Here is a 26,962-nt window from a genome sequence, read left to right on the forward strand (position 1 = left end):
GTCACGTGATGCAAATGATTCATGTCTATAGAAGGGGGGACTTATTCGTCTGCCAGTTTATGACACCAAGTACTGCAGAGATCTGTATCAATAACCTAGTAATGACCACAACATCATCCTAGTGAATCCTTTTTTCTACTATCTATGATCAAATGTCTCTTTATATAGATATTTCACATACGATATAAAGAATTCAGTCCAAAAAAGGATAGTAAACTCTTCCACTTTAAGCCATCATGGCGGACTTCGGACTAGGTTCACTGGTGAGTTTCACGTGCACGCCTTTTTTTTCTGGTAATGTTTTATCCTACAGCCCTGATATCCTCCTCAGTTACTGCTGCGGTTGTCTTTGTATTTGTTTCCGAAGAAACTAGGCTCTTGATGCGCTTATTTCCTCGCGACGTGGCAACATTTATGGCTGAAACTCTAGATCGCGATGCACATGGCCTTTACAAATTTTGCCGTAACTTTTTTGATATCCTCCTTTTTAGCGCGAACATCACCGATTATACCAGATATACCTACAATATTATGTGCCGATGGCATCCCCAGCAGTTTTACAACAGTACTCTACTTAAGATGATATAGGCTGCCGCTCATCACTCAGTCATGAGATCCGTAAATGAGGAAATCCCAAGTCCTGACGATGAATAATTTTTTTTTATAATTTATAATTTTTTTTTTACATGATTTGTTGGCAACGCAGTATGAAGACTTTTGAAACTATGATTTTTTTTCAAAGTAACGTCACATGAATTTAATATCATTGTTATTCTGGTATGGTATTTGAATATGATGGTTGTAATGTTGTTATTGGCATAAAATGCGAAAGCAAAAGTTTTAATGGTTGTTGTTGTTGTTGTTGTTGTCCTTGCTTTATGTCTATTTTTCTGCTAGACATTGTCACTTGGTGCGATCATGTCAGGGTGCTTTCTTGAATCGGGTCTCTCTGGTGCTTCAGATCTCTCGTGTTAGATTTTTGTGATGATAATAGATAAACTAATCATGATAGACTGTGACATGTTCTTCTGTTTTTAATTGTAGGGCCCTGTCGGATCACTTGCTGCTGCAGGAGCCTTGTCACAGTCAGCAGAGAAATATGTCAACAACGTAAGTAAAGTTGGGCTGTCTGATACAATGTTGCCATCTAGTCTGTGTTTGTAGCTAGGGGAGGGTCTGCATGCCCTTTTTCGTGAAGCGTTACGAGCGATTTTAATTCACCGTTAATCGTTACCGGCCGCCCTGAATTTACCGTTAAGCGTTATCGGTATATTAATCGTGAAGCGTTAATGGTCGTTTTAATTCCTCGTTAAGCGTTATTTGTCATCCTGAATTCAGCGTTAAGCGTTATTGAGTAATTCCTCGTTACGCAGGAAAAAGCATTTCAGTGGGTCAAGATTTCAAAATTTTCTCCAGGGAGCACACGGCTCCGGCGAAAATATGTCGGTAGGGTGCCAGCCACAAAATTTCAAGCTGAAACTCTTCTATTTTTCACTCTACCAGCAAAGTTTTCTCCTCAAAATTCAGGACATTAAGCGTTTCGCGGTTCAAGATTTTAAAATTTTCCCCGGGTGCATGCCGGGCCTCCGTCGAAAAACATTGTCAGGAGGGCGTCGACCCCCAAACTCAAGCTGAAACTCGTCTGTATTTTTTCACAAACAGAGATATCATTAAACTTAACTTAAATTATCAGTAATATTTGCCCATCGAAATGCAAGAAAAAGCGTTTCAGGGTGTCAAGAATTTTCCCCGGGAGCATGTCGCAGCTCCGGCGAGGTACCGGTCTGGAGGGCGTGACGCCCCTCAAAAATCAAGCTGAAACTCTTATCTATTTTTTTTTTTTTTCAAATAGAGATGTCATAAAACTTAGCTTACTCTTCAGGAACCCCCCCTCAGAATGCAGGAAATAGCGTTTCAGAGTGTCAAGATTTCAAAATTTTCGTCGCGCCTTCGGCGCTCGTCATCGTGATCATGAAATTTCCTGCCGCTGCCGAATTTAAAGCGTTCGGAGCAGGCGTGCGAGAATGGCATAGCGTAATAGGTCTCCTGCCACAAGATCAGGACGACTAGTGGCAAAAAACCGTCGTCTTCAGGGGTATCTCATGTTCTAAAAATGCTGAATTTACCGTTAAGCGTTATCGGCCGGCCTGAATTTACCGTTAAGCGTTATCGGCTGGCCTGAATTTACCGTTAAGCGTTGTCAGGACCCCCCCATGCAGACCCTCCTAGGGATGTCCCCGTCATCCACCCCCTTGCTATCCCACCTACCGTAAAATTCCTATTTACGTACGCACCCCTCCTAACGTACGCACCCCCGATTTGGGGACGATTGAGGGCCTGACTCAGTGAGTTGAAACATTCAGGGGAAAAACCCTCCTAACGTACGCACCCCCTCTCCAGCATTTCGGTGGATAGTTAAAGAGGTTGACATGAATGATCATCCTTCCGATGATGTTTACCAACTTAAAGGGTTACCAATGTTCTCACCAGGTTTTTTTCACAGCATCGGGGCAGGGGTTCGGGGGCTGCCTAAAGCCCGCGACGGGGTCCAGGGGCAGAGCCCCGGTGGGGGGAAGCTCCTGCATTTTAGGCTATTGAGAAGGTGTTTTTTTTTCAGTTTTGAGGGTCATATTTATGATAATCGTGGCAGTTATCAACTTCTCCACATGACCTTGACATACAATATTTCTGGTAAAAGACAACTTGAAACTCAGAAACAACAATATCAATAGTTTATTTAGCTACTCAATATCAATAGTCGATACCAGTTTTCCGTTTTTTGGCTGTGTCCAGCTGTCCTAAGTCGAAGCGCAACAATCGTAGCTGTCAGAAGTTTTCTTCGGTGCGAAATAGGAAGCGATATTCCTGGTATACTACGCTTCAACGCAGGCATGTTTCCAGAAAAATCGCCGCCGAGGCGATCTTCCCTCGGCGGTCGGCAGCGAAAGTCCTAATACAAAAGTCCCTTGCCGCGGCATTTAAAGAACCTTGGCGCTGGCCCGTCTAAGAAATCGCGTCACCCCCTCCCCCAAATATATATACGCCGCCGGCCCGTTCCAGGAAGCCGAAACGGCTGTTCTGCGTCTTACAGATAACGTGGAACTTCCGTCTAATAAAAACTTTGTACAAGCATCGCTGTGGGAAAGTTCAGGGAACGTAACGTCGCCAGAGGTTCGCTGTTTAGCCTCCTTGCACGTACGGAGATCCAACTCGCGCGTTTTCCCACAAAGTTGCCGCTGATTGACAGTCGGCAGCCTCTGATGACAGTCGCGACCATGGCGACGTCGGCGGCAGAAAGTCTACTAAAAGGAAAGTCGGCGGTTTGTGGGCGGTGCCACAAATTTGCAGTAACCGAATTGTCCAATCATGGCGAAGCTTATAAATAAGTTGAAGCTTTATCTTCCTCTCTTTGTAAAAATGAATTTTCTGTGCATTAATTCGCTGTTATGGATGGGAAAATGACGTAACCTTGCTCTAGAAATTTGTCAGAAATACAGTTAAGAATTAATTCTATTCCCGCGCTGACAGAGAAAGGAATCTTTTACAAAGAACAGCTTCTGTGTTGGTCAACTGCGGACTGTTAACTTCCAAATAAGGAGATTCTCCGGGAATCTGATACATTTACGGCTGTTCTAATAGTCGGGAACCGCCCCGCAGATTGTGCACATGGAGACCTACTCGGCTATTGTTTACGTTTTCGCGCGATGCTGCCAGCGGCACACGAGCCGCAATGGGATTTTCCCGGGTGAGAGGGACGGCGAGACAAGATCGGAGCGGTAGGGCGGGGTGCTAATTTAGTGATTGGCACCTCCCTTGGAGCTCTTGGAGCTGAAACAGCTTTGCATTTTTACTACGGTATTTTTGTCTTTTTTTGCCGCTACGCTGGGTGAAAAAACAGCATAGCGAGTGATTTACAGCGTCGGTTTGTCGGCCCACAGTGTAGCGGCCCGGCCGCTATGTTCAACTTACTGAGAAAATGTTTCTGGGTAGAAAATATCAAACAATTTAGATACATGTATTATTTATTCTTTATTACTGATTGATTGTGTGGTAGCATTCCACACTTCATTGTCATGAAGATGTACCGTACTCTCATGCTGATATTCGATTTTTCCGAGGAAGAACCCCTCCTAACGTACGCACCCCGACTTTAGCGTCAGCCTGGAGCACCTGCTTGCAACTTGAAAAGTTTAAAAAGTGCGTACGTAAATAGGAATTTTACGGTACTTGTCTCATCCCAGTATCCACTGGTACCCATGCCATCCATGCCTATTGACAAAAACACTGTGGCCCACTGGGACACTGCAGAACTGGCATACTAGAACTGGAATCGGCATTCCTACCTGGCTGAAACAACTCTACTCTACTCATGCCATTCCAATCTCCGAGTGGAACAACCTTTATGCCAAGGTAGTAGACAGCCCCTCACTAGATACATTTAAGTACCTGCTGTCATCTTTCACATAGTCTGCACTCTGCACCTCTGAGTGTGCGTGATGTCTCTAAGAGTTTGACAGGGAATTTGCAGACAACAGAACCAGAACTACACATGTAGAATCTGTTCACCGGCTTGGTTCCTCCTTACCTGGTACACAAAGATGGCAAAAGATTGCACAGACACGCACAGTACAGTCAAACTTGTGTATTCACTATGAGTCTCCTACCCAGCATGCCACCCCAGGGCTCAGTACGCACGGGCGGACTGTTACATATGTGGTGTTAAGGGGATTTAAACTACACTATTTCAACTACTATAAGTATAACAGAATCCATGCCACGACTGTCCTGATCTGCCCTGTCCCACCCTGTCAGGATCGATCAACTACATGTATTTGTTTTAATTCTCCATGCAGCCTGACCTTGAGCTGGCCTGGGCATCAAAGGCCTTCCAACATGCTGAAGTCTATTTCAATGTAAGTAGATATTTATCTTTCTGCATCACACTAGTTAATCCCCTCCCCAAGGTGCATACACAATAACAACACATGACACTTGTGTGGGGGAGAGCCCAGCCTGGTTCAGGCACAGTAATAGTGTTTAATAATAGAAAACTTTGCAAGAGTAAACAGTCAAAATGACACTTTCTTACTTAATATTACCCTGGAATTCAGACCCCTTATATCGGCGCCCCACCCACCGCACGTGCCCCCGAGCTTTCCCCGGCCCACCCTCCTGCTGGCCCCGATGATCCACCCCGCCCCACTCTCCGCTATAAACCAATCTCAGTTAGCCGAATACGTATTCCGCGGTGGGTGGCGCGCCGATATACAGGGTCTGGATTCCATGGTAACTTACCACGGCATACTAGAGTTTACCCATTGTATTCCAGCACAATATCTGTACATTTAAGCAAAAACACCATCTTCTACAATAAACACAACGACTTGACTAGGTTGTTTGCCGACTACACAACCCCTAAAAAAACCTCCCATTGTGTTTGAAGGCCAAAAAATAGGGGACGTACACCAGAGCCCAATGCAAGACAACTTTCTTCTCTGGATTTTCTTGCAAATATCAAATTAAAAAAACCCACAAGTGAAGCAGGCTGTTGTACTTCAACTTGTAATGGCCTTGAATGTACATCCCAGTAGTCTCGCCCTCTTATCTATTGTCTGCACTCGCACATGTGGATGCCACACCCTCATTAGTCTTCACCTGTGTACAGCTCAAACATAACTGTGTTACTGTAGAAACAGGATTTCACGCTAACGACTACGTCAAACGCTAGAAATTGTGATTTTCTTCGGGTAATTAGGAAATTTTAGGCTGCATTGTGTTTTGCTTATCAATAATGTCCTTGATATATAACACAGATGATGTTATCATGTTCACTAAATAATGATGAGTTACAGATAATGATTGTAAAGACCTTTTTCCTCCTTTTCACAGCTCATATCAGCAGTGGACACTACATGTCTGAAACTTACTGGGAAGATGGATGAGGAAATCTATACAGAGTTCAGAAATTACTTTCCTGACATGAATGTAGCCTCTGTTACTGAGGATGAGCTGAAATCAGAAGAGGCAAAATCTGTAAGTTATCTTTACTTTACAGCTTGTGTCACATTGGTCAATTCTCTTTTGATTGCTTATTCTGAAGATGAGATAGGTTCTTAAAAATGTTTGTAATGTTTTCCTGTTTTCAGAAGTGGCGGCCTTTCTGCAACCAGTTTGAAGGGAAGGTGGAAGATTTTAACTACGGAACTCTGCTGAGACTTAGGTCTGACCAGGACTACTCTGAAGAAAATTCCTGTATCGGTGGGTATGAAGATCTTAAAATGCTGTTTTTCTGTGTGTGTGTGTGTGACAGTAACTAATCATCAAATAATGCTGAGTTATCCATAAGTGTGAATGTCATTAGAGAGGCACATCTGTGGCTGACCAGGGTCTTGCCCAAATATTGATAACGTTCACTCATGTTTTTGTTAGGCCACAGCAATTAAATCTTATGGATGACATTAGTTTTTGCCTGATTTTGAAAAAAAAAACTCTCTCCAAAGATAATTAACATGACAAGAAAGTACCTAAAAATGGGAAAATATTTTGTGTGGTATTCTTGAAGTAGTGACACTAGTGAGGTAGAAGTGAATCTAGTGTGGCAGATTTGAGTATAGTTACCAACTTGGTGATACCAGTCTACCACACTGGCATCACTTTGAGCACTTCTTGAATACAGGATAAGACTTCTTGGTTCAGTGATACCATGCTCTGTCACTTCAATTACAGCATTTAAGGTACATGAAAATTTAGGCATCTTGTTTTTTGAGCACTCATACTAAATTTGGAGTCTACAGAGGATGTCATCCATAAAATACTTGTTGTGGCTTTACTGACACTGGCATTTTGATAACATTTTCTGTGCTGTTGTAATGCCTTCCATCGCTGTATAATGCAACATGACAACAATGCGAGTGGATTATTGAAACATTCCTATAACGAAGAATATCTAAAGATTGCAAATGTATGTCACAGATCAGCTGTTACAAAACTAAGAACAAGTTGCCACAAATTGCGAATCGAATCAGGAAGACATAACCGCACTCCTCTAGAGCAAAGAATCTGAGAATTTTGTAGTCTAGGTAAAGTAGAAGACGAAGTACATTTTATTGTAGACTGTCCTTTGTATGATAGCGATAGAATAATTCTTTTCAGTTATGTGTTAAGTAAATTCCCCCACTTTAGATACCTGAATAGTAGAGAGAAATTTATATTTCTTGCAACCTTTGATAGACCAACTCTAACTAATCACACAGCCTCCTACATTTATACAATTACCAAGAAGCGAGAGGAAGTCGAAAATACTAGAGTATGCTAGATGGTTATGTACAGTAATACTCATGAATATGTATATATTTGTTAACATGTGACCTGTGCTTAGCCCAGTGGGGCAAACATGTACAATAAAGGTCTTCATTCATTCATACTTTGACCTAGTAAGGCAGTATTGTTGTTTCTTTTCAGTGCCAAGAATTCAGTTCTATGCGATGGAGATTGCCAGAAACAGGGAGGGCCACAACCTTGCAGTATGGAAGAAGACAAAAGAAGAGAAAGGAACCACAGAAGACATTGCACAGGAACAGTCATGACAAGCACATATTGTACTGTAAACTTTGCATAAATGTATTGTTTACCGACTTTTGTTTATGATGCTTCCTTTCACTTTAAAAGAAAATGGCATTACTTTTTTCCATTGATCCTTTTGTATCTTAAGAATTTTGAATATGTTTAATTAGCAAGCTTCAGTATCTCTAGTGATCTCAGCTTATAAAGTTATATAGTAACTGTGGTCTGCCTGAAAATACAACAGTCTGACAAGTCTCTGGAAATGTTTTATTTGATGAAGTGCAATGTAGAGAATACACAACAGTGCAAAGGAGAACACCCTCCCACACTGCCCCAGTGGCTCCACAGTCGAACATGGGTGGTAGGTAGTCAGTATATACAGCAAACTAAACAATTTAGTATTTACCACAAGCCAGGCCAGGCAAATTAAATAACTTGCTTATATAGCTCTACTCCAGTCATTTTTTAGCCTGTCGCCCTGTTTCAGTTCCAGGCTCTTTTACATGCAGAGGTTTGACGCTTGAGGCTTATGCCTGAAGCTCCCTCATACATGGGGCCGCTCTTATGTCACCATCCGAAATGACGAATGCAATCCCTTACAACATGTCTAAGCTGGAGTTGACCCCTAGGATCGAACTAGGATCCACTGAATTTGATCCAGATGGCGAAGCAGCAGGGTTGCATTACCGCTTGCACCACGATGATGTAAATGTTTATATGTATGTTGCAGTTGCATATAACTTTCCTGAAGTCCCAGTAAAGGAAGAAGTTGGTACCAGGTTTTGACCGTGTTGGTTCCAGGAAAAGAACTGCTTGCCTCTATACTGTGATAAAGAATCAAATAAACAAATCATTTATTTTGCATGGCCCAACAAAACTACAAACTTCCGTCACAAGAAGCACAATGCATCTTAACATCAGCACTGCAAATACAAGCAATCAGACCTTGGAACAGCAGCTAAATGTCATATCTATATAATTGGCTAAACTTCTCCATAGGACCAAAATGGCTTAATTTGCAAGTCCAATTGACTTCTTGATTTCTACTTAGTATGTTCTCTATCACATCATACTATGTCATACAAGTGAAAGCCTTTTAAACAATGTCAGACTGGAAGTTCTGGCTAAGAATGCCACCTGACCACCCATGTAAATCTATCGCACTCAATTTGCCTGAGAAATTTCCCCGCCTAAGAAAATTTTGCTGGAAACGTCAGTCCTCACATTTTTCCCCTTTTTCTCTCCAAAGAGAACATTTACATTATTTGCACTTTATTACATCCGAACACAAGCATTCTGGCACAGCCCTGTAGTGGAACACTGCATTCATCTCATAAGAGCTAAGGTACTTTTGGACTCAAATAATTCTCAACCTGATTTGCGAATAACTAGTATGCCCACAAAAAAAGAAAGAACATTGTTTTCCCCTTGAGCTGGAAAAGCAATTCAACCAATAGTTTGCAATAACTGAAAACTCACTGACGTACATTAACTGTACTGCAGAACTCAATCACCCTTCACCGTTCTGCAGCTCAACAGTCGCCCCAAGCCTTTCCCAACGTTAAGCAGCATTTCATGTAGTTACACCTTCTTAATACCACTACAGGTACTGAGAACAGATCATATGGAAACTACATCTATTGGGACAGATCTATCAATTGTATGAACCAATTGTCAGCAGGCAGTGTCAAACTGAAAGTGAGCTTCAACACCTTCTCAAGTACTTCAGCTTTCTGTGACAGTTATGCCCCAGCAGGAGGTTTCCCCTTCTGATCTCTCTCTACAGTCACCTGTAATTCTGGTAACATATCAACTAAACGGTGTCTTCCAACAACATTTCTGTTATATTTGGCTCTGTACTTCAACAATTACATATTCTTTATCTTCTAGTAAAATAGTCTCTTTGGGGACACCATTCATAGAATGTGTGCACACGGCACAGAGAAAGAAGATGGCCTTACTTTACTGGTTGATGAGAAGGATTACTGAAACCTCTGGCAATCTACAACTCTATGTACAGTCAGGTCATGTCATGTCATTCTCAAAAATTTTCACATTTTTCATCAAACAGTTTAGTAGCAACCAACATTTAGTCCTGTTTTTGTGGGAGGTCAAGTCCTCCTGAGGTCTAATCTGACGCAAAGAAATTTGGTATTGACCACTTGAATTTGGTAGGTCGTGTTCCTTTTGACATGTCTCCTGATCATCAACCAATTGGTGTAGACCTTAAACATCTTGAACATGTACACTATAATAACTACAGTCAAACCTGTCTATAGCGGTCACTCAAGGGACTGGCCAAAACTGGCCGCTAAGGACAGGTGGCCGCTATGGAGAAAATGTCTATTAATTGACCACGAGTGACACATGTTTTCAGTACTCACTGAGATACATTTATTCACCGTACAGTACACATGTAAACAGGTAAGGCACATTTTAGAAGTTCGATTGTTGTTCTTTTACTCCTAGTTAGTTAAGAACAAAATACATGTTGCTCAGTTGTCACTTACTATTCGTTTTCGACCGTTTTCAAACATAAAATCGTGGCGACAATTTTCCTTAGTCTCTTGTTGTGTTGGTTCGGATCCCGCGTGGCTTGTGTTGATCAGCATCTACCATTATGCTAATAGGGTACTCAGAAGAAGGTCGCTCTTTTGAGGGCTTTTTGTCTTTTCAGAAAATTGCAACAGCCCAAATTTTCAATCATAGTAATATTATCCACATTCATTTTGAAGCTTTTGATTTAGTAATTATCCTCAGTGATACTTTGCAGCAAAATAAATTTAGTATATTATACCTCCGTAACAGTGGTGTCTTCCGTTGACCTTTATGCTGCTACCTATCCAGTTTGTATCAGCGCCATTTTGAGAATTCCCGGTGAAAACGCGCGCATGGACGTCATCCATAAAAATTACTTGGTGCAGCCTAACAAAGATAAAACATTCTGGTTTTCTTTATTATGATCCTATCCAGTTGTCCACATAAATTTGATAACTGCGTGTAAAAATGAAGATTTTTAACCCGGCGTGCGGTGGTGTGCGGTGGCGATGCGGCTTCTACCGGCGCGCCGTGACCGTTATCGGCAGTGTTACTGTACTCGCGGGACCGAAAATCGTCTGGCCGCGACCGCGTTGGACAGGTGACCGCTATAGCCTAATTCTTAATGCTTATGTCAATGGGAAAAATCCAAGGGACCGACAAAAAGTGACCACTATGGGCAGGTGGCCGCTATGCAAAGGTGACCGCTAATACAGGTTTGACTGTATATCAATGCACATATGGTACCCACTTTTCATACAATCCCACAACACAGTAAACCTGGACTCAAGGTTGGTTCTGTGAAAGTGAAGAATCAAACATTTCTCAAGCTTAAGGTCAGCAATTTCTCCAATGAACTTTTTAAACTGTCCTTACAAACTTGACCTAAGTTGTACAGTGGGACTGTTTAACTTCATCATGGAACAGCAGTGATATGTCTCTCCACTAGAAAGCAGAACACAAGTTACAATTGGCCAGTTTCTGGGACAGGCATACAGAGATGTACATGGCTAAAAGAATGTCTATTGCTGAAGATTTGAATAACTGACTTTCTATCAGGATTTTTAGATTGTGCCAAAAAGTTTAACTGTCAAGGACTAATTTAGTGGAATAACAGGAAAAAGCATACATGTACCAGGGGTATTTAGGTTCTTTTTAAATTTCCCTACACGACTTTGTCTGGAGTAGTAGCATAATGACAAGTTATAGCACCAGAGGCCAATTACCTAATATTCCAGTTGCTAAACATTTTCAGAGAAAGCCATAGTACCTGTTGTTCATTTTACCACATCTTTGTATGCCCATCTTGAACCAATGCCATTGAAACCTAAACATCATATTATCACATCAGCTGCCCTTTTTTTCTTTTTTTTCTACATGGAACATCCATATACACATATATATATATTTTTCTAACGTACATCTTCCCAATTAAGGCAACAAAAGGTGACCCTTGGCCTTGAATTGGTGCACTCATGACCCAAGTACAGCTCTCCCTCAAGCAAAGATTGACAGCACTGTTACTTTGTTTGTTGTCTTCACAAGTCTTGTAAACAATTACTTGTCCTGGTTTTCAGCACACCTAACACCACCACACTAGACAAAAACTACAACAGGAAATGCATCATTCTACAAAACAAATACAAAGGAAATTTTTTCTATTCGTCAATGCTAATTCTTGAAACTCAACCAAAGTTTCAAGACAGCATTTCAAATGGCAGTGGCATCCTCTGTGTTACATCACTGTCAGGTGTACACCTTTAGCACACTGAAGTAGCCGATTAGCTTAAATTCCCTATTGGTTAGGGACATGGTTAGACACAATTACAAGCTGATGTTTCACCACAGAAGACCAGGACATTTCTGTCGTAAGTACATAAATTCAAATACACTTTGGCCCCCTCATAATCAAGCATATCAATCAAGTCGAGGGCAGCAGTACGCCATGGGTCATGTCATGTGTAGCCAATCATGGGTCAGCCTGCTCACTCCTTGATGCGGCCACCATCACCCTCGCTGACAAAGCGCTTGCGGGCCCTGAAAGACAATATCAGACATCAATGGGTGAGAGTTGACTTCTAGTCCATTGACTTGTTTATGAAAATTGGTAGAATGGTACACAATTTGCTGTTTTCTTTCTTTTTACAAAATAAAAGAGGGCTATTGGTTGCATACACAAAAAAGAATAGCCACAAACTGATATACTGCAGTATCTGTGACACCCTAAAAAGGAACCAGTATGGAGAACTGCTGACCTGATGGGCACCTTGGCCTTGGTGTGATTGGTGATGACTCCCTTATTGAAGCACTCCTCAGAGAACCTCTCAAGGATTGTGTGGGCATTGGGCACATCAAGTACTATGTCAGGCATGGACTCAAACACACGGTCAAAGCCCTGTGGAGGAAGAACGTGCAAACCTTGAAATAAACTAAAAAAGACAACTTGTTGTCCACATTCTTCTAGTCAATTCAATTGAAGGCAGACTCCACAATTGCTACTGGTTTCATTCACCTTTCCTTGAAAAGTTAACATAGTGTTTCAGGAAGACGTGAACTGAGAAAAGGTTGTACTTTTGAGTTACACTTCCTATTTTTATTATCCATTGAACACTTGAAAGTCATCTGGAGACAGAGCCATTCATCAAAACACTGTATGGTACGACTTATTGACTGAGATACTCCTATTCATCTTATCACTAACATATGGTAAACCTACTCACCCTGTCCATCTGGTCCACAGTAAGAATGATTGCATCGGCGAGAGACTTAAGCAGCATGAGGATTGCAGTGCCCACCTGTTCTGACCCTGCCTCCAGCACGGTCACCACAGCCTGGAGGAGGACATGGCAGTTTAGATACATGGAACATACATTTCAATGTATCAACTCAGTATTAACAGGGTCACACACCAGGGGGCCCAAAATCGGTCTGGACCTCTGTCTTCCCAACACCTACCCACATACCAAGTATCATCACAATCCATCCAGAGATTCTTAAGTTATGCTGACGTCAAAAATACCTGAAAACCAACACTTTTTAAGACACATACACACACCAAAATAATACCTCCATTTCTCACTGAGGTAACAATAGAATGTATATGCAAATGGCAGCATCAGTTCCTCCTTACCTCATAGACAAGCTCGTGGTGGAAGTGTGGCACCTCCAGCTCCTGCAGACAGCGGGTGGCCTCCTGGATGTCCCGGGAGGACAGGTACTCCCTCAGGAGCATGTTCATCTACAGGCAGAAGCACCAAAGAAAATTACCTTCATTTAAGTCTTAAGTCAGGATTAAACATGCAGATCTTGCTGTGTAGCTGTTGTAGAAATGGGTTCAACAACAATTCTCTTTTTTTCTTGAAAATACCACCTTTTCATTACTTTCACTGTCAATGAGGCACGTACCATTCCTGTTTCTATTAAAACTCTCCCCTAGGAACAACCTTGACTTTTCAGACAATACCATCAGCAAAAAACGTCAGCTGCAAATCATAACACCAAAAATCCAATTGAGAACATTTGGTAGCCCACAACACACTTCCATTATGGCACTCCACTGCTAGGTTACCAACATAACTGAGCCAAACTAAATTACCACCCATTAGCACACATCTTCCCAAAAAGGTTGCGTAAACAGACATGAGGAACTTGAGTGTTTGCTTGGCTCTCCTTTCCTGCACCCTGGGCTTAAAAAACCAACAGAACCACAGCCACACATGCTACGTACTGACCTTCTTGATGAGGTATTTGACGGGTCGCTGGCCCCCACCTACGCCCCAGACGTTGTCCAGGCGAACCATCCCATGTTTCATACTCAGCAGCACGTGGGCACGGTCCAGCGCGGCTCTAAGATGGAAACAAGCTTCTTTTCATGAGAAAATTCTGATTGTCAACTCTTTTCACAACATTCAAGTGGTCAATTTAATTACCAAAATGTAGGAGAATCATTCCTTGGCTGTGGCTAATTGATAAGATACTAAACTATGAACACAATTTGCAACATCAGAGTTAGCTTAGTCTGATCTACAGCCTTGGCAACTTTGCAAGACACTCCAAACTACCTTCCTTTAACGAGGCAACCAACACTTCCTTATCTTCAGAATGCTACAGCATGACGCCTGACCTTTCCAAAACTTTTCTTTTTCTTGGAAAACAAAAGCTGTTAAGGCACAACAGCGGCCTGATGCCAAGCACTGCCTTCTTCCATTATTTTCTTTTCTTCAAATTATTGTTTTACAAGTCGGTAAGCAAAAGAAAAGTTTGCAGACATGAAAGCAGCAAAGTCTGTCATGAGAGGGTGACACTCACTGAACATCTGGAGGAAGGGTTGCACTGATTTTACTGGAACAAAAGAGAACAGAAGCATTCAAGGACAGCAGTTCACAGGCTTATTGCAACAAGCCTGTGGCATGTTTTTACAAAATAATCAGTAATAATGCATAGAACAGAGCAGACCATTGCAGATGTTTCATATTCGATTATCAATAGGGGAGGAATGGATTTTATCTTTAATTGTAATTTTCTTCCACAATTGATGGACTCATTTGAAATTGACAAATGAGATTGTAAGGATTTTTGAGGGGAGGGGGAGAGAAGGCAAAAACAAAGCATCAGCTCGATGTTGCCCCTTGGATTTCCACTCAACACTCACATCATCTCTTGTGTAAGACTTGACCCTTCACTGGAAGACAAAAACGGAACGGACTGAAACATGACGGACTGAAACATGACATGCTATGACCACAGCATGGGAGGGAGGGAGGTATTATGGAAGGAAACCAAAATCACTCCACACTTCTACTTCAATTGAAGGATGGGAACATTAACACTGAGAAGAGTTGAGAACAACAGACACATGCATGGTTTGGCTTTTCTTTGAAACCAGATTTACATACATCCAACATGATGTAGAAAAGCAATTGTAAAAAAGCAAGTGATTTTTCTGGCCTAAAAAACATCCTTTGACATCATTACTGGCATAGTACTGGGGAAGGTGGGGGCAGCATGGCTGCTAGCCAGACGTGCAGTGTAGGCATATTCCATGCCAATACTGCTGTTTTAACTGGATGGGAACAGTATTTTGGTAGGGGCTGTTTTGTGTTAGTAGGAAGTAGCCTGATGAAAATATTTACATTTTTGCCCTTTGCAAAATTCCTATACTGTTCATTTTCTCACAATTCTTACTGGGCCAGGAATTTCCTCCAAAAGTGTCTGTCATTAACATATTCTGGGTTAGCACACACAATGGTCACAATGAAGGGTCAAAACAAAAACCAGAAAAACACTCGGTGTTAGTTACAACTGACAAGCAGTCACTCCCTCACCAATTTAGTGACAGGGACACATACCTGGCTTGTTTGGAGTCACCGCTCAACTTGTAGTTTGTGACATACTTGGGAGGAAGCACATCATCTGCTACAGCCCTGGCAATGAAGGAGCCCACCACCTGTGTGTGCAGGTCATAAACTTTCAATGGTTAGGTGCACCACCTAGCAGCATTTAAAGAAACTGCATTGTATTAAAGTTATATCCATGGTACGATGTACGATCTGTGCCTGTATTGTGTCAACTGACATAACCACCCATTGGCATACCATATCACCTTACACGCACTAAAGGATGGGCCCAAAGCTGACCATTTTGTTGTGCTGTTGTGCAGCAAGATAACTCACATGCGGAGCATCAGGGGTATCCAGGGTCAGGTCCGACAAGTCGTCCAGAATGGAATCGAAGGCAGCGGCCATTTCCCGATGGGTCAGGATATTCCCGTACAGGTCCGAGATCAGCCGCGACGTCATCTCACGGTGAGAGTCGTGCTTGTCCAGGGCCATGCTCACAGCATGGGTCGCAATCTGAGGACAAAGGGGATTCATCTTAAATGACCAAGCCACATTCTATACCATTGGCTAACGTCAACCTTCTTCCAGATCAGGTAACTTTCTGGTATATAGCAAGCGTATCTCTGCTTATGTAAGGCAGCAATTACTGTGCACCTGCTACCTTTATGCAAGGACAGACTTTGCATCAAGAATGTGCCCCAGAAAGGCCTCCCACACAATCATAATCATGCAAACATTTCATGTCTGCAAGACTTCCACAGCACCAGGAAATTAGACTGACATGTTATCAACACAAGTAGGACAGAAGGAACCCACTCAATAAACACATGTACATCTCCTGAGTAACCATTCTTCTGGGACTGCCTGCAATGCACTCAAAGGGCAATTACACAAGTAACCTCCCTGTTCCTGCACTTCTCTTTAATGTAGGGTCAGTACCTTTCTTGTTTGTGGCACAATGCCAGCTTTGCAGTAGAATTTTATGTAACAAACCTAGAGGGGCAAGGGGCAAACTTATGACCTCGAGCAATATCATTTGCACAGCTTTTCCCAGAACCTTCTTAAATCATTTTCCTGGAACAGTCATGAGCTTATAAAACATTCACATTACGTCAATGAGGTTTAGACAATGAGATAAAAAGCTATACGATAGAAAAGTTACTTAAGCAACTGGATAAATTTTGTAACAGTGACCATTACAAATCTTTTACAGCAATTTTTGCAGTGTGAAAAATTCACATTGCAGTAGAAACAGTGGGAAAAGGTCATCACCTCATGCTTCTTGTGCCCAAGGTTCAGCTCACCAAGTGTCACCTACAAGGGAAAACAGGATATGAGGATTACACAAAGCAAAATGGTAAGCTTCTTCTGTCTAAACAAAATTAGCAATTCTGTACAAGGAGCTGTAACTATGGAATTCAAGACATAACAGACTTGACAACCCTGGCACTTCCCATATCTACATGCTGCAGACACCTCAAGGTCTGGGCAGCTATGCACCTTATCATATAGCAGAAGTGTAAAACTGCTTGACTGCTTTGAATCTAATTTCAGTATTGTCATTATCTCATGTGCTATCCAATTTTTCCCCATCTAGACTAACTTGTACAATACACAGTGTGGATAAATGGCCCTTAGCATGACAGATGGCAAGAGCAGAATCTGAGGTACTTACTGCAACTTCACTCGTGTCTCCATGTTCAAAGTACTCCTGAATCACAGGCTTGATGGTCTTCTCCACTTCCTCTGGCGTCAACTCCGGAGCAATGGTCTCCAGTTCATAGTTACCCTGGTGGCAAAACAGTCGCTTTTAGCATTATATCATATGGTTATCACTGCTGCAACTCCACTGCCTATTCTCTTTAACCATCTCCCTGCTGTCTAACCCCCATAACCAAGAGAGAATTAGTAGTAAAAACAACAACTTATTAAAGGTTAATGGTAGAGGCTGAAGAAAGGGGATGTGGTAGTGTGGCATGAAGGATGTTCACCCTCCCTTCCAATATAGCAGGTTTAATCTGATATTATAGCTACTGTGGCATTTTACACTTTCACTTTAGCTGCAGTCATATGGAAGGTACTGTTATCACACACCCAGCAGACATTTACTAACTGTGATTTTACCCAGAACAAAAGAGTACCTCACTGTAAATACTGACCTGAGCATCTGAGTCGTAGTTGGGATCTTTCTCATCAATGACCCCATCAATGTCCAGTTCACAGCCAGGCTTCCCCCAAACACCCTTGCCTCCAGCTCCACCTGCATTGTACACAACAAAGATAAACCAGTAAATTACAAATGCAGGAATAAAATATCATTATCTACATAGCAGTTAATCTTTGAATTGATGTAGAAAATGGTACAATCAAGAAGCAAGGCATCATTGAAGTGTTATCATACATGTATCAGTTCAAAGATACTATCATTATTGGCAAATCTCTAACACCAAATCTTGTGTTCATTTACCAAAGAGTCAAATAGTTTGAAATTGAAAATTATTACAACTCTTGTTGCACCTGCATTACCTTAGTATAGTTAATAATTTATTAAAATAGTCCTGTTGTTTTCCTATGGTTTGTCACACAGGCAATGTGAACACTTGATGTACAGTCAAACCTGCCTAGGCGACCACCTCTTCAACGCGACCACCTGGCCATGGCGACCGCTTTTTCTCGGTCCCGAAAATTTTCCCCATAGGCACAAGCATTAAGCGGCCTGCCCAAGGCGACCACCCGTCCAACGCGACCGCGACCGCCACGAATTGGGACCGCACAGAGCACAATCCCTACCCATGGCGACCGTTTTCCAGCGTGTGGTGACATCGGATTTTGCTGTCGGATTTAGCGGAAATGTTTTTTTAGACCTTGACAGACAAAAATATATGAATAGCATCGATTCCTCCATTAAGTGTTTTAATAAAACGTTCCCACTGTAAACATTGTAAATACAAAGGTTTGTGAATACATCATGTACTTTAATATCGATGTCGTTGTGCCCATCGCAATCTTATAGTTTACCGCAAGCTTGGTTCGGTTTGAACTCAATTTTCAATACGATCACGTAGTGCATGGCGTCAAAAAGTCAGATTTCACAGAAATTACTATCCATTTCTTGAATTTTCAACAAAAATTTGTCTCCGTCTTACTAAATTCCGCCGGAAAATGACTTCGCGGAGGGCAAAACGTCGGTCGAGACATGCTGTTCCTTGGTCCGCGACGCCATCTTGGTTTCAGCGCGGCATAATGCTGACCTAAAACACGACGCTTCTGTGTATGAACATTTAGAATACTCTGTTATTGATGAAAATTACTATTCTTATTTTCTTTTTATTTCTATGACTCACAAACCTTTATTGGGCGCTGATTGCTTGTAATCGCCGACGCTGCGCATTCTGCTGCACTGTTACCTTTCCATGTGGTCGGGAGCTAGGCGGCGGTATCACAACTTTCCGTTTTCATCCTTCAGTTGTCAGATCGGACTTTTTGCCCCTTTTATCCAGCGGTCGGCGCCCAAAAGAAGGCTGGGATCAGCAGGTGTTTTCAAGGGATTTGTCTTAGGCCTTAATACCTAGATTTTATGTGCATGTGTGTACTCAAACGTAACGTGTGAATACGGGAGGGCGCTGCGAGATCATAGAGGCAGACATTGTTTTTTAGTCAAAAGTATGACGAAAATTTGTACACGATGTAGTATACAAATATTACAACGATAACAGAAAATGTAATTTCTGTAGGATCTTTCTGTCAATGAGAGTTGAACCTGGTGGCGGTCATGCTGTCTAAAATCATATAATTTTCCATCTATCTACGTAGTACACTGTATATTTTGAACACCTCGACCTGGAAACATGTTATGAGTGGAATCCTCTTCATGGCGACCACCTGTCCATCGCGACCGTTTTTGCTCGGACCCCCGGGTGGTCGCCTTGGGCAGGTTTAACTGTACATGTATATTCCTTTTACTTGGTAGACCTTACATATAGGGCAACCACTAATTCTTTAGTTGTACAAGTCTCATAGCCTATTCTTAGAATTAATGGACATGTTGGAGACAACTGTTTGACTTACAAACTTAAGTCTAGCTTTAGTAAGCTGCAAACTACTGATGTACATTTGAGGAAAAAGGACTCTTATGGTAAAAACATGCAATCCTGCCCACTTCCAATTTACCAAAGTGGGCTTACCACAGACTGAGTCAGGTTAATGGGGTTGCCTAGCAAATAAGCAGTTCTGCACTCAAGACATTTACTTAGCCTAGAAAGCTTAAACTGTAGTTTCACAGAAACATGCTGTGGGTCTTAGGCCAACAGTGGCTTCTGATGTTTGGTCTCCAAACCATTAGCCACCGCATGAAAGAGGGAATAAACATCCCCATCTGTTGTACAGTTGCCAGAAACTTAAAATAACTTAAACTTGTCATGTCAAATTTCTCCGATAGGTGAATGATAGTACAATCAACAGCGAAGCTCCCTTTTTTAGGTAGCTTGATTTATGACATCAGTTTGATTTCAAGTTCTTCTATTTTCAAGAAACAGGTGAATTAGAAATAAAGGAATTTCAAGCTGACTTTTATTGTGAATCTGTTCATTCAAAGTGCTGAAAACCCGTACAGGTAAAGAACAAGCATGAGGATAAACAAAATAATTTGTGTGTTTGTTTGTGCCTTTATTTATTCTCGAAAAAAGCTCTTATCGGCCATCTGGCCCACTTTTCATATTCTGTGTGAGGAGGGGTCTTGTCAGGGTGTTTCTATTAATGCCTACTTGTTTGGCCTCTGGTCAAACATACTGCGGCCTTCATGTGCTCGGCTTTCATGTGCTCACCCTATACCGTAATCTGGTGATACTGATAGACACGTATAATATCATTATCACCAAATACCTCAAGATGTCACATGGGAAGAATAGGGAATGTTACAACTTACACATTAATGTCACCTGTCAGATAGATAAATCTAGAATCATAAATTGTATGCTCCAGAACATTCATGGGGTTTTACAAGTTTTTGTACCCCTGACCTCCTTATGACTCTGGATGGCACTGGGAGTCACCAACAAACACCATGTTATGCGACCTCAGACTTCATGGGTCAGGTCATACGAGCAGACACACCCAAACAGGCCTCAGTGGTGTTTACACAACACATAACAGGGTTCCAAATGACAAAGTCCTGTACCAATAAAATTTCAAGCAACTTTTCCACTTGATACAAGGGTATTCCACATTACTGATTGGGTGTTAATTGCCTTTTGTTCTAACATTTTCAAAACCTTTGTAACAATCTATGTGAGTCAAGTAACTGTTTAGAACAATTTCTAACATTTGTTTGATGTCCTAAATATTTTCTAAATATAAACATGTTCCAACAATGACAAAATCACATAGATGTTTGAAACCTGTGCTAAATAAAGAGATATTTGGGCAGTTACTTTCAACAAATTTCCAAAATATATAGATAAGTTCAGACATGTTCAAACTTTCATTTTTAATTGTTTGACAGAAATAATCGTTTATCTAAATCAGTTCAAACTCATTAGAAATATTATCTGAAAACCCTCTCGGTGACTTGGAATTGACTGTATTATCTGACACTTTACACATTTCATTGTGATTCCTATATGCTGTTATTGGTATGTATAAACTATAATGGACTGAAGAAAAATCTGTTTTTGGAAACATTTTTTGATTCATCTCAATATGGCACTTAAACATATATTTAGGTCATTGTCTGATTCCAAAGGACTTTCAGCTTTTTTTTTTGCTTCTGGTAGGTTACCTCAACAGATTTCCTGGCCATAAAAACATGTGTCTTGAGATGTCATAATTGAAAATTCTGAATATTGTCTTGCCCGCTTTATCTTTTAGATGTGGCACCAGCACACAAATTGGCGTGATTTTTGCAGAGTCCTGACTAACTTTTCAAAAACTAGGACAACCCCCCCCCCCCCCCCCCATCCATAATTTGAAACATTCAGCCACTCAGTCCCAACTGGGTCACAAAAACAACATTCATTTTTGGGGTGATTTTAGGTAGTCTCTAACATCATCCTTTTGCCTGCATAAAATAAGAATATACAAACTATTTTCTTGTTGATATCTATCTAACTTCTCTGGCCAATTATTATTATTCTGGCCTATTTTCAGTTCCTATAATAATTTCAGCCTGGAAGGTAATCTGGTGGAGACTAGAGCAGGTCATACAGAAGGCAGTCAGGATCAAAACAACATCATCATGTGACTGCTGTACCACATGAGCTCAGGGCAGAAATAGGACTGTTATGCTTCCTTAGGGTCAAAGGGCTTCTTTATAAATACATTAACATAATATTCAATGTAACTAGCTTCTACAAAAGTGGCTGCTACAGTTGACAGAAAATCAAATTTGTAATGTTGTTATTCCTATCTCAGCATCATTGTTGTTATTCCTATCCAAATATAATATTCTATTTAAAAATTGATTTTAAGTAATTTTCCAGGGACAAACTTAACTCCTTGACAAACATCAAGGATATTCAACCTCCATGGCCAAGAAATCAATTCACCCTGTGGAATTTCTACCCCATAGGCTCAAATGCCACCTGTCTCAAATCCTTTCAAATGCACCAATGCTATATGTTTTTGTTGTTTATCGTCAATACAATGTATTCTTCAGTACAGAGGACCATCACATTCTAGTATGAAGGTTCACACATAACAGCTGTTTACAGCCTTTACTGCAGCAAAGGAAAAACAGTCTGTAGATGTGATCATTTATCAACCAGAAGACTTTGATCAGGCACAGGGGACATCTGCATTGCAACAGCTGAGGGCAGCACAAAATTCACTTGTTTATTTATGCATCTAGGTCTTCTAGGAAGCATTCACTGTACGTAAAACTAGATCTATACATCAAATACACTCTTCATATAAATTACAACTCCATGTACAATATTTATCAATATTAGCTTTCTTACAAAATAGCAATATAACAGCTCAGTCTTGACAATTTTGTATAAACTAGAAGGATAAAATACTGCACTTGTACCACGTACTATAAGCGAGCTATCTTTGATATATGACATCATCGCATCCTGGATATGCTAATTACATGTAAAGGCTTTATCAGCTGGAATCTTCAGTCCTCCTGGAGGGTATGCTGGTGAATCCAATACACAAGCCTTTGAAGGTGCAGTGATTTACATTCAAATGCAGTTTCACATATTGAACAAAATCCACATCATTGAAAACTATAAATATACACTGAAATAATTTCAATGTCACCTGTGGTTAAATCTCACTTAATATGACCTTGACAGGACAAATGTTTCATGTAGCAACTTAGCTTGAAAACCATTTATTTAAACAAATGCCTCTTTTAAACAGTGCACAGTCTACCTCTGCATGTGTCATTTATTGGGTGAGTATAAAACTCAAGTGCTTACATATAAATATCTCTGAAAGATTGGTGTTTGCAGTAATATGTCTCTCCTAGGTACTTGTTGAATGTTAGGCTTGCATGTTCATTTTCCCATGGTGTGTCAACAAGCAAGCTTGCCTTAAGCTAACAACTAAAATATTTACATGTAGTCTACCAGGTAGGAGTATCTAACCTGTTATGTTTGAGCTATGTATGCATAAGAATGGACAACAATGTTCACTTGTTCACAACAGTACATGGCACACTTGTGCAGGGTTGTTGGCAGGTACCTGCATACTTTTCACTGTCTGGATCCCATCCGGTCTGTTTTGTCAACAAAAACATTAGTCTACCTATAGGCCAAGGACAAATTCATTTGCATACAAAACTATAGGATTTACGGTATAAACTAAGAGGTCCCTTTTTTTTAACATACTCGTGTGTGTGTGTGTGTGTGTGTGTGTGTCTGTGTGTGTTATTGCTTCTTTGTAAACAAAAACAAAAAACACAAACAGTTTCTCTATTGAAAATGTGACCCTGGTATAAATTTGAGATGGAACATATCATTATAAAGCTGACAACAATTAAAAAAAAGGCTGCAATATAAATAAGAAATGTAATATTTGTATATGTGTCTGCATCAAACAAGTTTTCTTTCACTGTACTGGTATTACAAATGATAAACATGTTCTGACATTGGCCTGAAATGCCAAATTCTTCAAATGCCATTGATCTTATCAACAATATTCTTGAAATTTGTGCAGCAGTCCTCAGGGCTCTAACCATGTTATCATATTTGTAGAGTCATCCTCCAGGGAACAGAAAGCCCATTAGACCTGTCCATGACCCACTTGAATACTGATGAGCTCTAACCAATTATGTTAAACACTGAGGATATCAATTTAAAAACGAATTAAACCTACAGGAAACACTCAAAACTTTTGTTTACAACTTTATCTGTACACAAAATCTTTCTGGGGCAGAATGTGACAGACTTAACAGCCGTCAGATTCTTAAGAGAAAACTTGTCCATTTCCATTGTAAATAGAGGTATCTATCTTTGAAAGTTTGAATTTCAACTGTTCCAGCATAACAGAGTGCAAAATAGGAACTCAGATATTCTGACAAATGGGAACAGTTTTCGGGTCAGTTGGTAGATGGGCCTGTTGGCCTCGACCTAGAAAAAGTATTGGGAAAACAATTTGAAAAGTGATCAATTCTGAGAAAGGATTCAGCCCCCTGGGAGATCCTATGTAATTTACCCACATTTCAGACAGGACTACAAACCTTGTTGTCAGGAACATTTGTAGAATGTAATTATAATGGGATTACAAAGCCAAATTTCAAGTCCAGTATGTTTAACAACAGCCCTTTTTTTTTCTTTCAAACAATTGGAACATGCAAAGATTCACAACGCAATAATTTCATGCCATACATTCCAGCTATGCCTCTATCAACAGACTGTATGTAACCACCTAAGTTTCCAGCTCAGTTGTTTTTCTGCACAAATTGCAGACTCTTGTTAAAGTCTTGTCCACTGGGTCCTGACACCTGAGCATGTTTCAGCTTTAAAGGCTTATGTATGACCAAAACAAGTCTTGGCATCAGTTACCCTGCTAGGCCTGCCCTGGGCAGCTCTGTCCATTTTAACAGATCGGGTGTCCAAAGAAGCCATTGAGCTGCAGAACCATCCATACAAAACAACTCTTTTGTTCAATTGGTTTAGGGTGGAACTGAACACAACTCATGGGGTCACAGGGTAAAAACCCATCAAAAACTGAAGGGAAAGATAACCTAAAACAACTGGACAACATAATGCAGTTAATCTTTTGTGTTCTATCCATCATACAATATTTTAGCAATTGGGCATTTGTGCAAAGGAGAACTTGACGATGTTATGCACATGACACCTGTTTCAATTACAATTCTAAAGAACTAGAAACATTAACATTTTGTACATAATGAGAGCATGTATGAAATTCAACTGGAATCAGGGCTTCTCAGTGCAGCTATGGCATTTACATGTCTAATTCCTCTAAAAAAGAAATGTGCCAACAGCTCACCACAATGTTTTGAATGATATGTTATACTTTCAGGCAGCATATCACAAGGCCCTCATTCACACTGTTGTTATCCTATACATTTGATATCTGCTGTGTATGAAGTCCTGTACATCACAAACAGGGCCACATGTTCAGGCCTGTCAGTAGCCTCTACCAGGCTCCGCCGGATGGCTGGAAAAATAGTAGAAATTGGCCGTAATAGAGTGAATAGTGTGCCAAGGGAGTTAGCTACGGAGGGAGTACATTCTGCCATCGACAGAATGTACTCCTTCCGTAGCTAACTCCCTTGGCACACTATTCACTCTATTACGGCCAATTTCTACTATTTTTCCAGCCATCCGGCGGAGCCTGGTAGAGGCTAGCCTGTCAGCACATCGCTGACAAATCACACCTCACAAAAGACAGGATCTGCTGACTTCACTGGGGATACTATTGTCTTCTCTACCCAGCCTTTCACTGAATCAGTGAGCATTGAGGCCAGGGGTCAGTTCTCTTATCACAAAAGCTGGAACTATTTGTGTGGCACCATGTCAAATTTTTGGGTGCAAAGTTGGAAGAGAATGTCACTGCAGTGCTGCTTTTGGAAAGGGGTCATAGCAGGGGTAATCCCACTGCAAAATATGAGCATTTTTTCAGGTCAATGCTTGCACATTGTAAGTTATTCTGCATTTGTCAGCATTCTTGTGCTTTTTACACTGCCAAGTTCAACTGATAAGATTTATAACATCAAATGGTAGATTTATATAGCGATACCTTCCAATAGGTCAGCTGGTGTGAGAGGATGCTCTTTTTAAACCATCATCTTTTTAAATGGATCAGAACAAAAGCTGTTAAAATGTAGAAAATCCTGTGGCTTTCACTTTTTGTGAAAAGATGCCAATCAGATTGACATTGTTTGAATTCAAATACGGTGAGAACTGTAAACTAGCAAACTTCACAAACACAGAAACATCTTCCTCTATTAACAATACTTGACGAATGTATGCTGACAAGTTGAACATATCATAACATCAACAATCAACATAGTTGTGGTTGAATTGCGTGGCAAATGTGGAGGTGGCGATGATGCCTAGGGGCAAGTATGTTTTGTTGGAAGCCTGGAGGCAAATTCCCCCACTCAACAAAAGTGTGGTGTTTGGGCGCCACGTGGTCAGGGGCTTGGGCTTGTTTGGCAACAAAGTCCATCAGTCTGTAATTGTGCCGAGTCAGCTGACATTAGGAAATCCCGCAGACGACAGCACAAAAACACCTTGACACATAACGACTTTTGGTCACAGCAGTGTTAGGAATTTTGATTATGTTTTCTCGCACAATACCGACCCGAGCAAGAGCAAAGGTATTTAAATGTACGACTTCGTGTTTGCATGTCAATACATGTACCGCCTACATGCTGAGCCCCAGCGCGCTCAGGCCACCGCGTGGCGTGAAAAACATCCAGCCATGTCTGGACATGACACCATATTCTCTCAGCTCATACATTCCAAAAACAACAACAATATCCCACAGCTGACGTACGTTTGTCAGCAGTCGACCTTTAAGACAGACTTTCTTGTTCTATCAGCTGCACGTATTATTGTTTACCTTTCTTGGGGAGCCCCCGTCCGTAGGCTGTGCGGGACTTGCGGTCATATCTGGGCTTGGATCGGCTTAGTTGGCTGGCATTCACGCCGTTGGTCGATGGCAGCTGCTGCTCTTCCTTGCTGGGGCTTCTCTTGGCCCTACGCTTGGCTTTCAGCTTTGGTCGGAGGTCGTTCAGGTTGGGAGAGGCGGCGGGAGAGTCGGAGAAATTTCCATCCACATCCCCCTCGACCTCGCCATTTTGTTGGAAAACTTCCACTTCAGGTGAGAGGACGTCCCCGCTTGCCATCGTTGTTGTTGCGTTTCTGGAGGCTAACAGGCAGAAGACTGTAGCAAAACACGGCTAGCTAGCTTTTCTGGAGATAGTGACGAACTAAGGAAGGTTGAACAGAAGAAAAGAGATGGCGTGAGGACAGATACTACGGAGACAATATAGAAACACGACTTTACCACTGGAAAATTCTGGCTGATGTTTGTGGCATCAG

General features: G+C 41.3%; 2 protein-coding genes and 1 long non-coding RNA gene across 5 annotated transcripts; 1 reads left to right on the forward strand and 2 right to left on the reverse strand.

Annotated features, from left to right (window-relative positions):
* Positions 1–130: 130 nt before the first annotated feature.
* On the forward strand, positions 131–7,818 carry LOC136430983 (protein PBDC1-like). The gene is made up of 6 exons (XM_066422147.1): positions 131–263; positions 1,045–1,110; positions 4,854–4,913; positions 5,890–6,033; positions 6,147–6,258; positions 7,462–7,818. Exons 1-6 carry the CDS (start codon positions 237–239, stop codon positions 7,584–7,586), a joined length of 534 nt encoding a protein of 177 aa, XP_066278244.1. The 5' UTR covers positions 131–236; the 3' UTR covers positions 7,587–7,818.
* Positions 7,817–26,962, reverse strand: LOC136430982 (programmed cell death protein 4-like). 3 transcript variants are annotated; one of them, XM_066422144.1, is made up of 13 exons: positions 26,481–26,962; positions 17,600–17,700; positions 17,116–17,229; positions 16,713–16,754; positions 15,774–15,953; positions 15,450–15,547; positions 14,753–14,782; positions 14,410–14,442; positions 13,833–13,947; positions 13,232–13,339; positions 12,822–12,932; positions 12,357–12,496; positions 7,817–12,138 (listed from the first exon to the last, which is right to left on the reverse strand). In XM_066422144.1, exons 1-13 carry the CDS (start codon positions 26,764–26,766, stop codon positions 12,087–12,089), a joined length of 1,410 nt encoding a protein of 469 aa, XP_066278241.1. In that variant the 5' UTR covers positions 26,767–26,962; the 3' UTR covers positions 7,817–12,086. The 3 variants fall into 3 exon arrangements, with proteins under 3 accessions (XP_066278241.1, XP_066278242.1, XP_066278243.1); XM_066422145.1 differs by lacking the exon at positions 14,410–14,442; XM_066422146.1 differs by lacking the exons at positions 14,410–14,442; positions 14,753–14,782.
* Positions 22,178–26,474, reverse strand: LOC136430984 (uncharacterized). The gene is made up of 2 exons (XR_010754962.1): positions 25,263–26,474; positions 22,178–25,036 (listed from the first exon to the last, which is right to left on the reverse strand). It is a non-coding gene; the product is annotated as an uncharacterized lncRNA (long non-coding RNA).

The sequence above is a fragment of the Branchiostoma lanceolatum genome, chromosome 3 (genome assembly GCF_035083965.1).
Source record: "Branchiostoma lanceolatum isolate klBraLanc5 chromosome 3, klBraLanc5.hap2, whole genome shotgun sequence".
NCBI classification, from domain to species: Eukaryota; Metazoa; Chordata; class Leptocardii; order Amphioxiformes; family Branchiostomatidae; genus Branchiostoma; species Branchiostoma lanceolatum.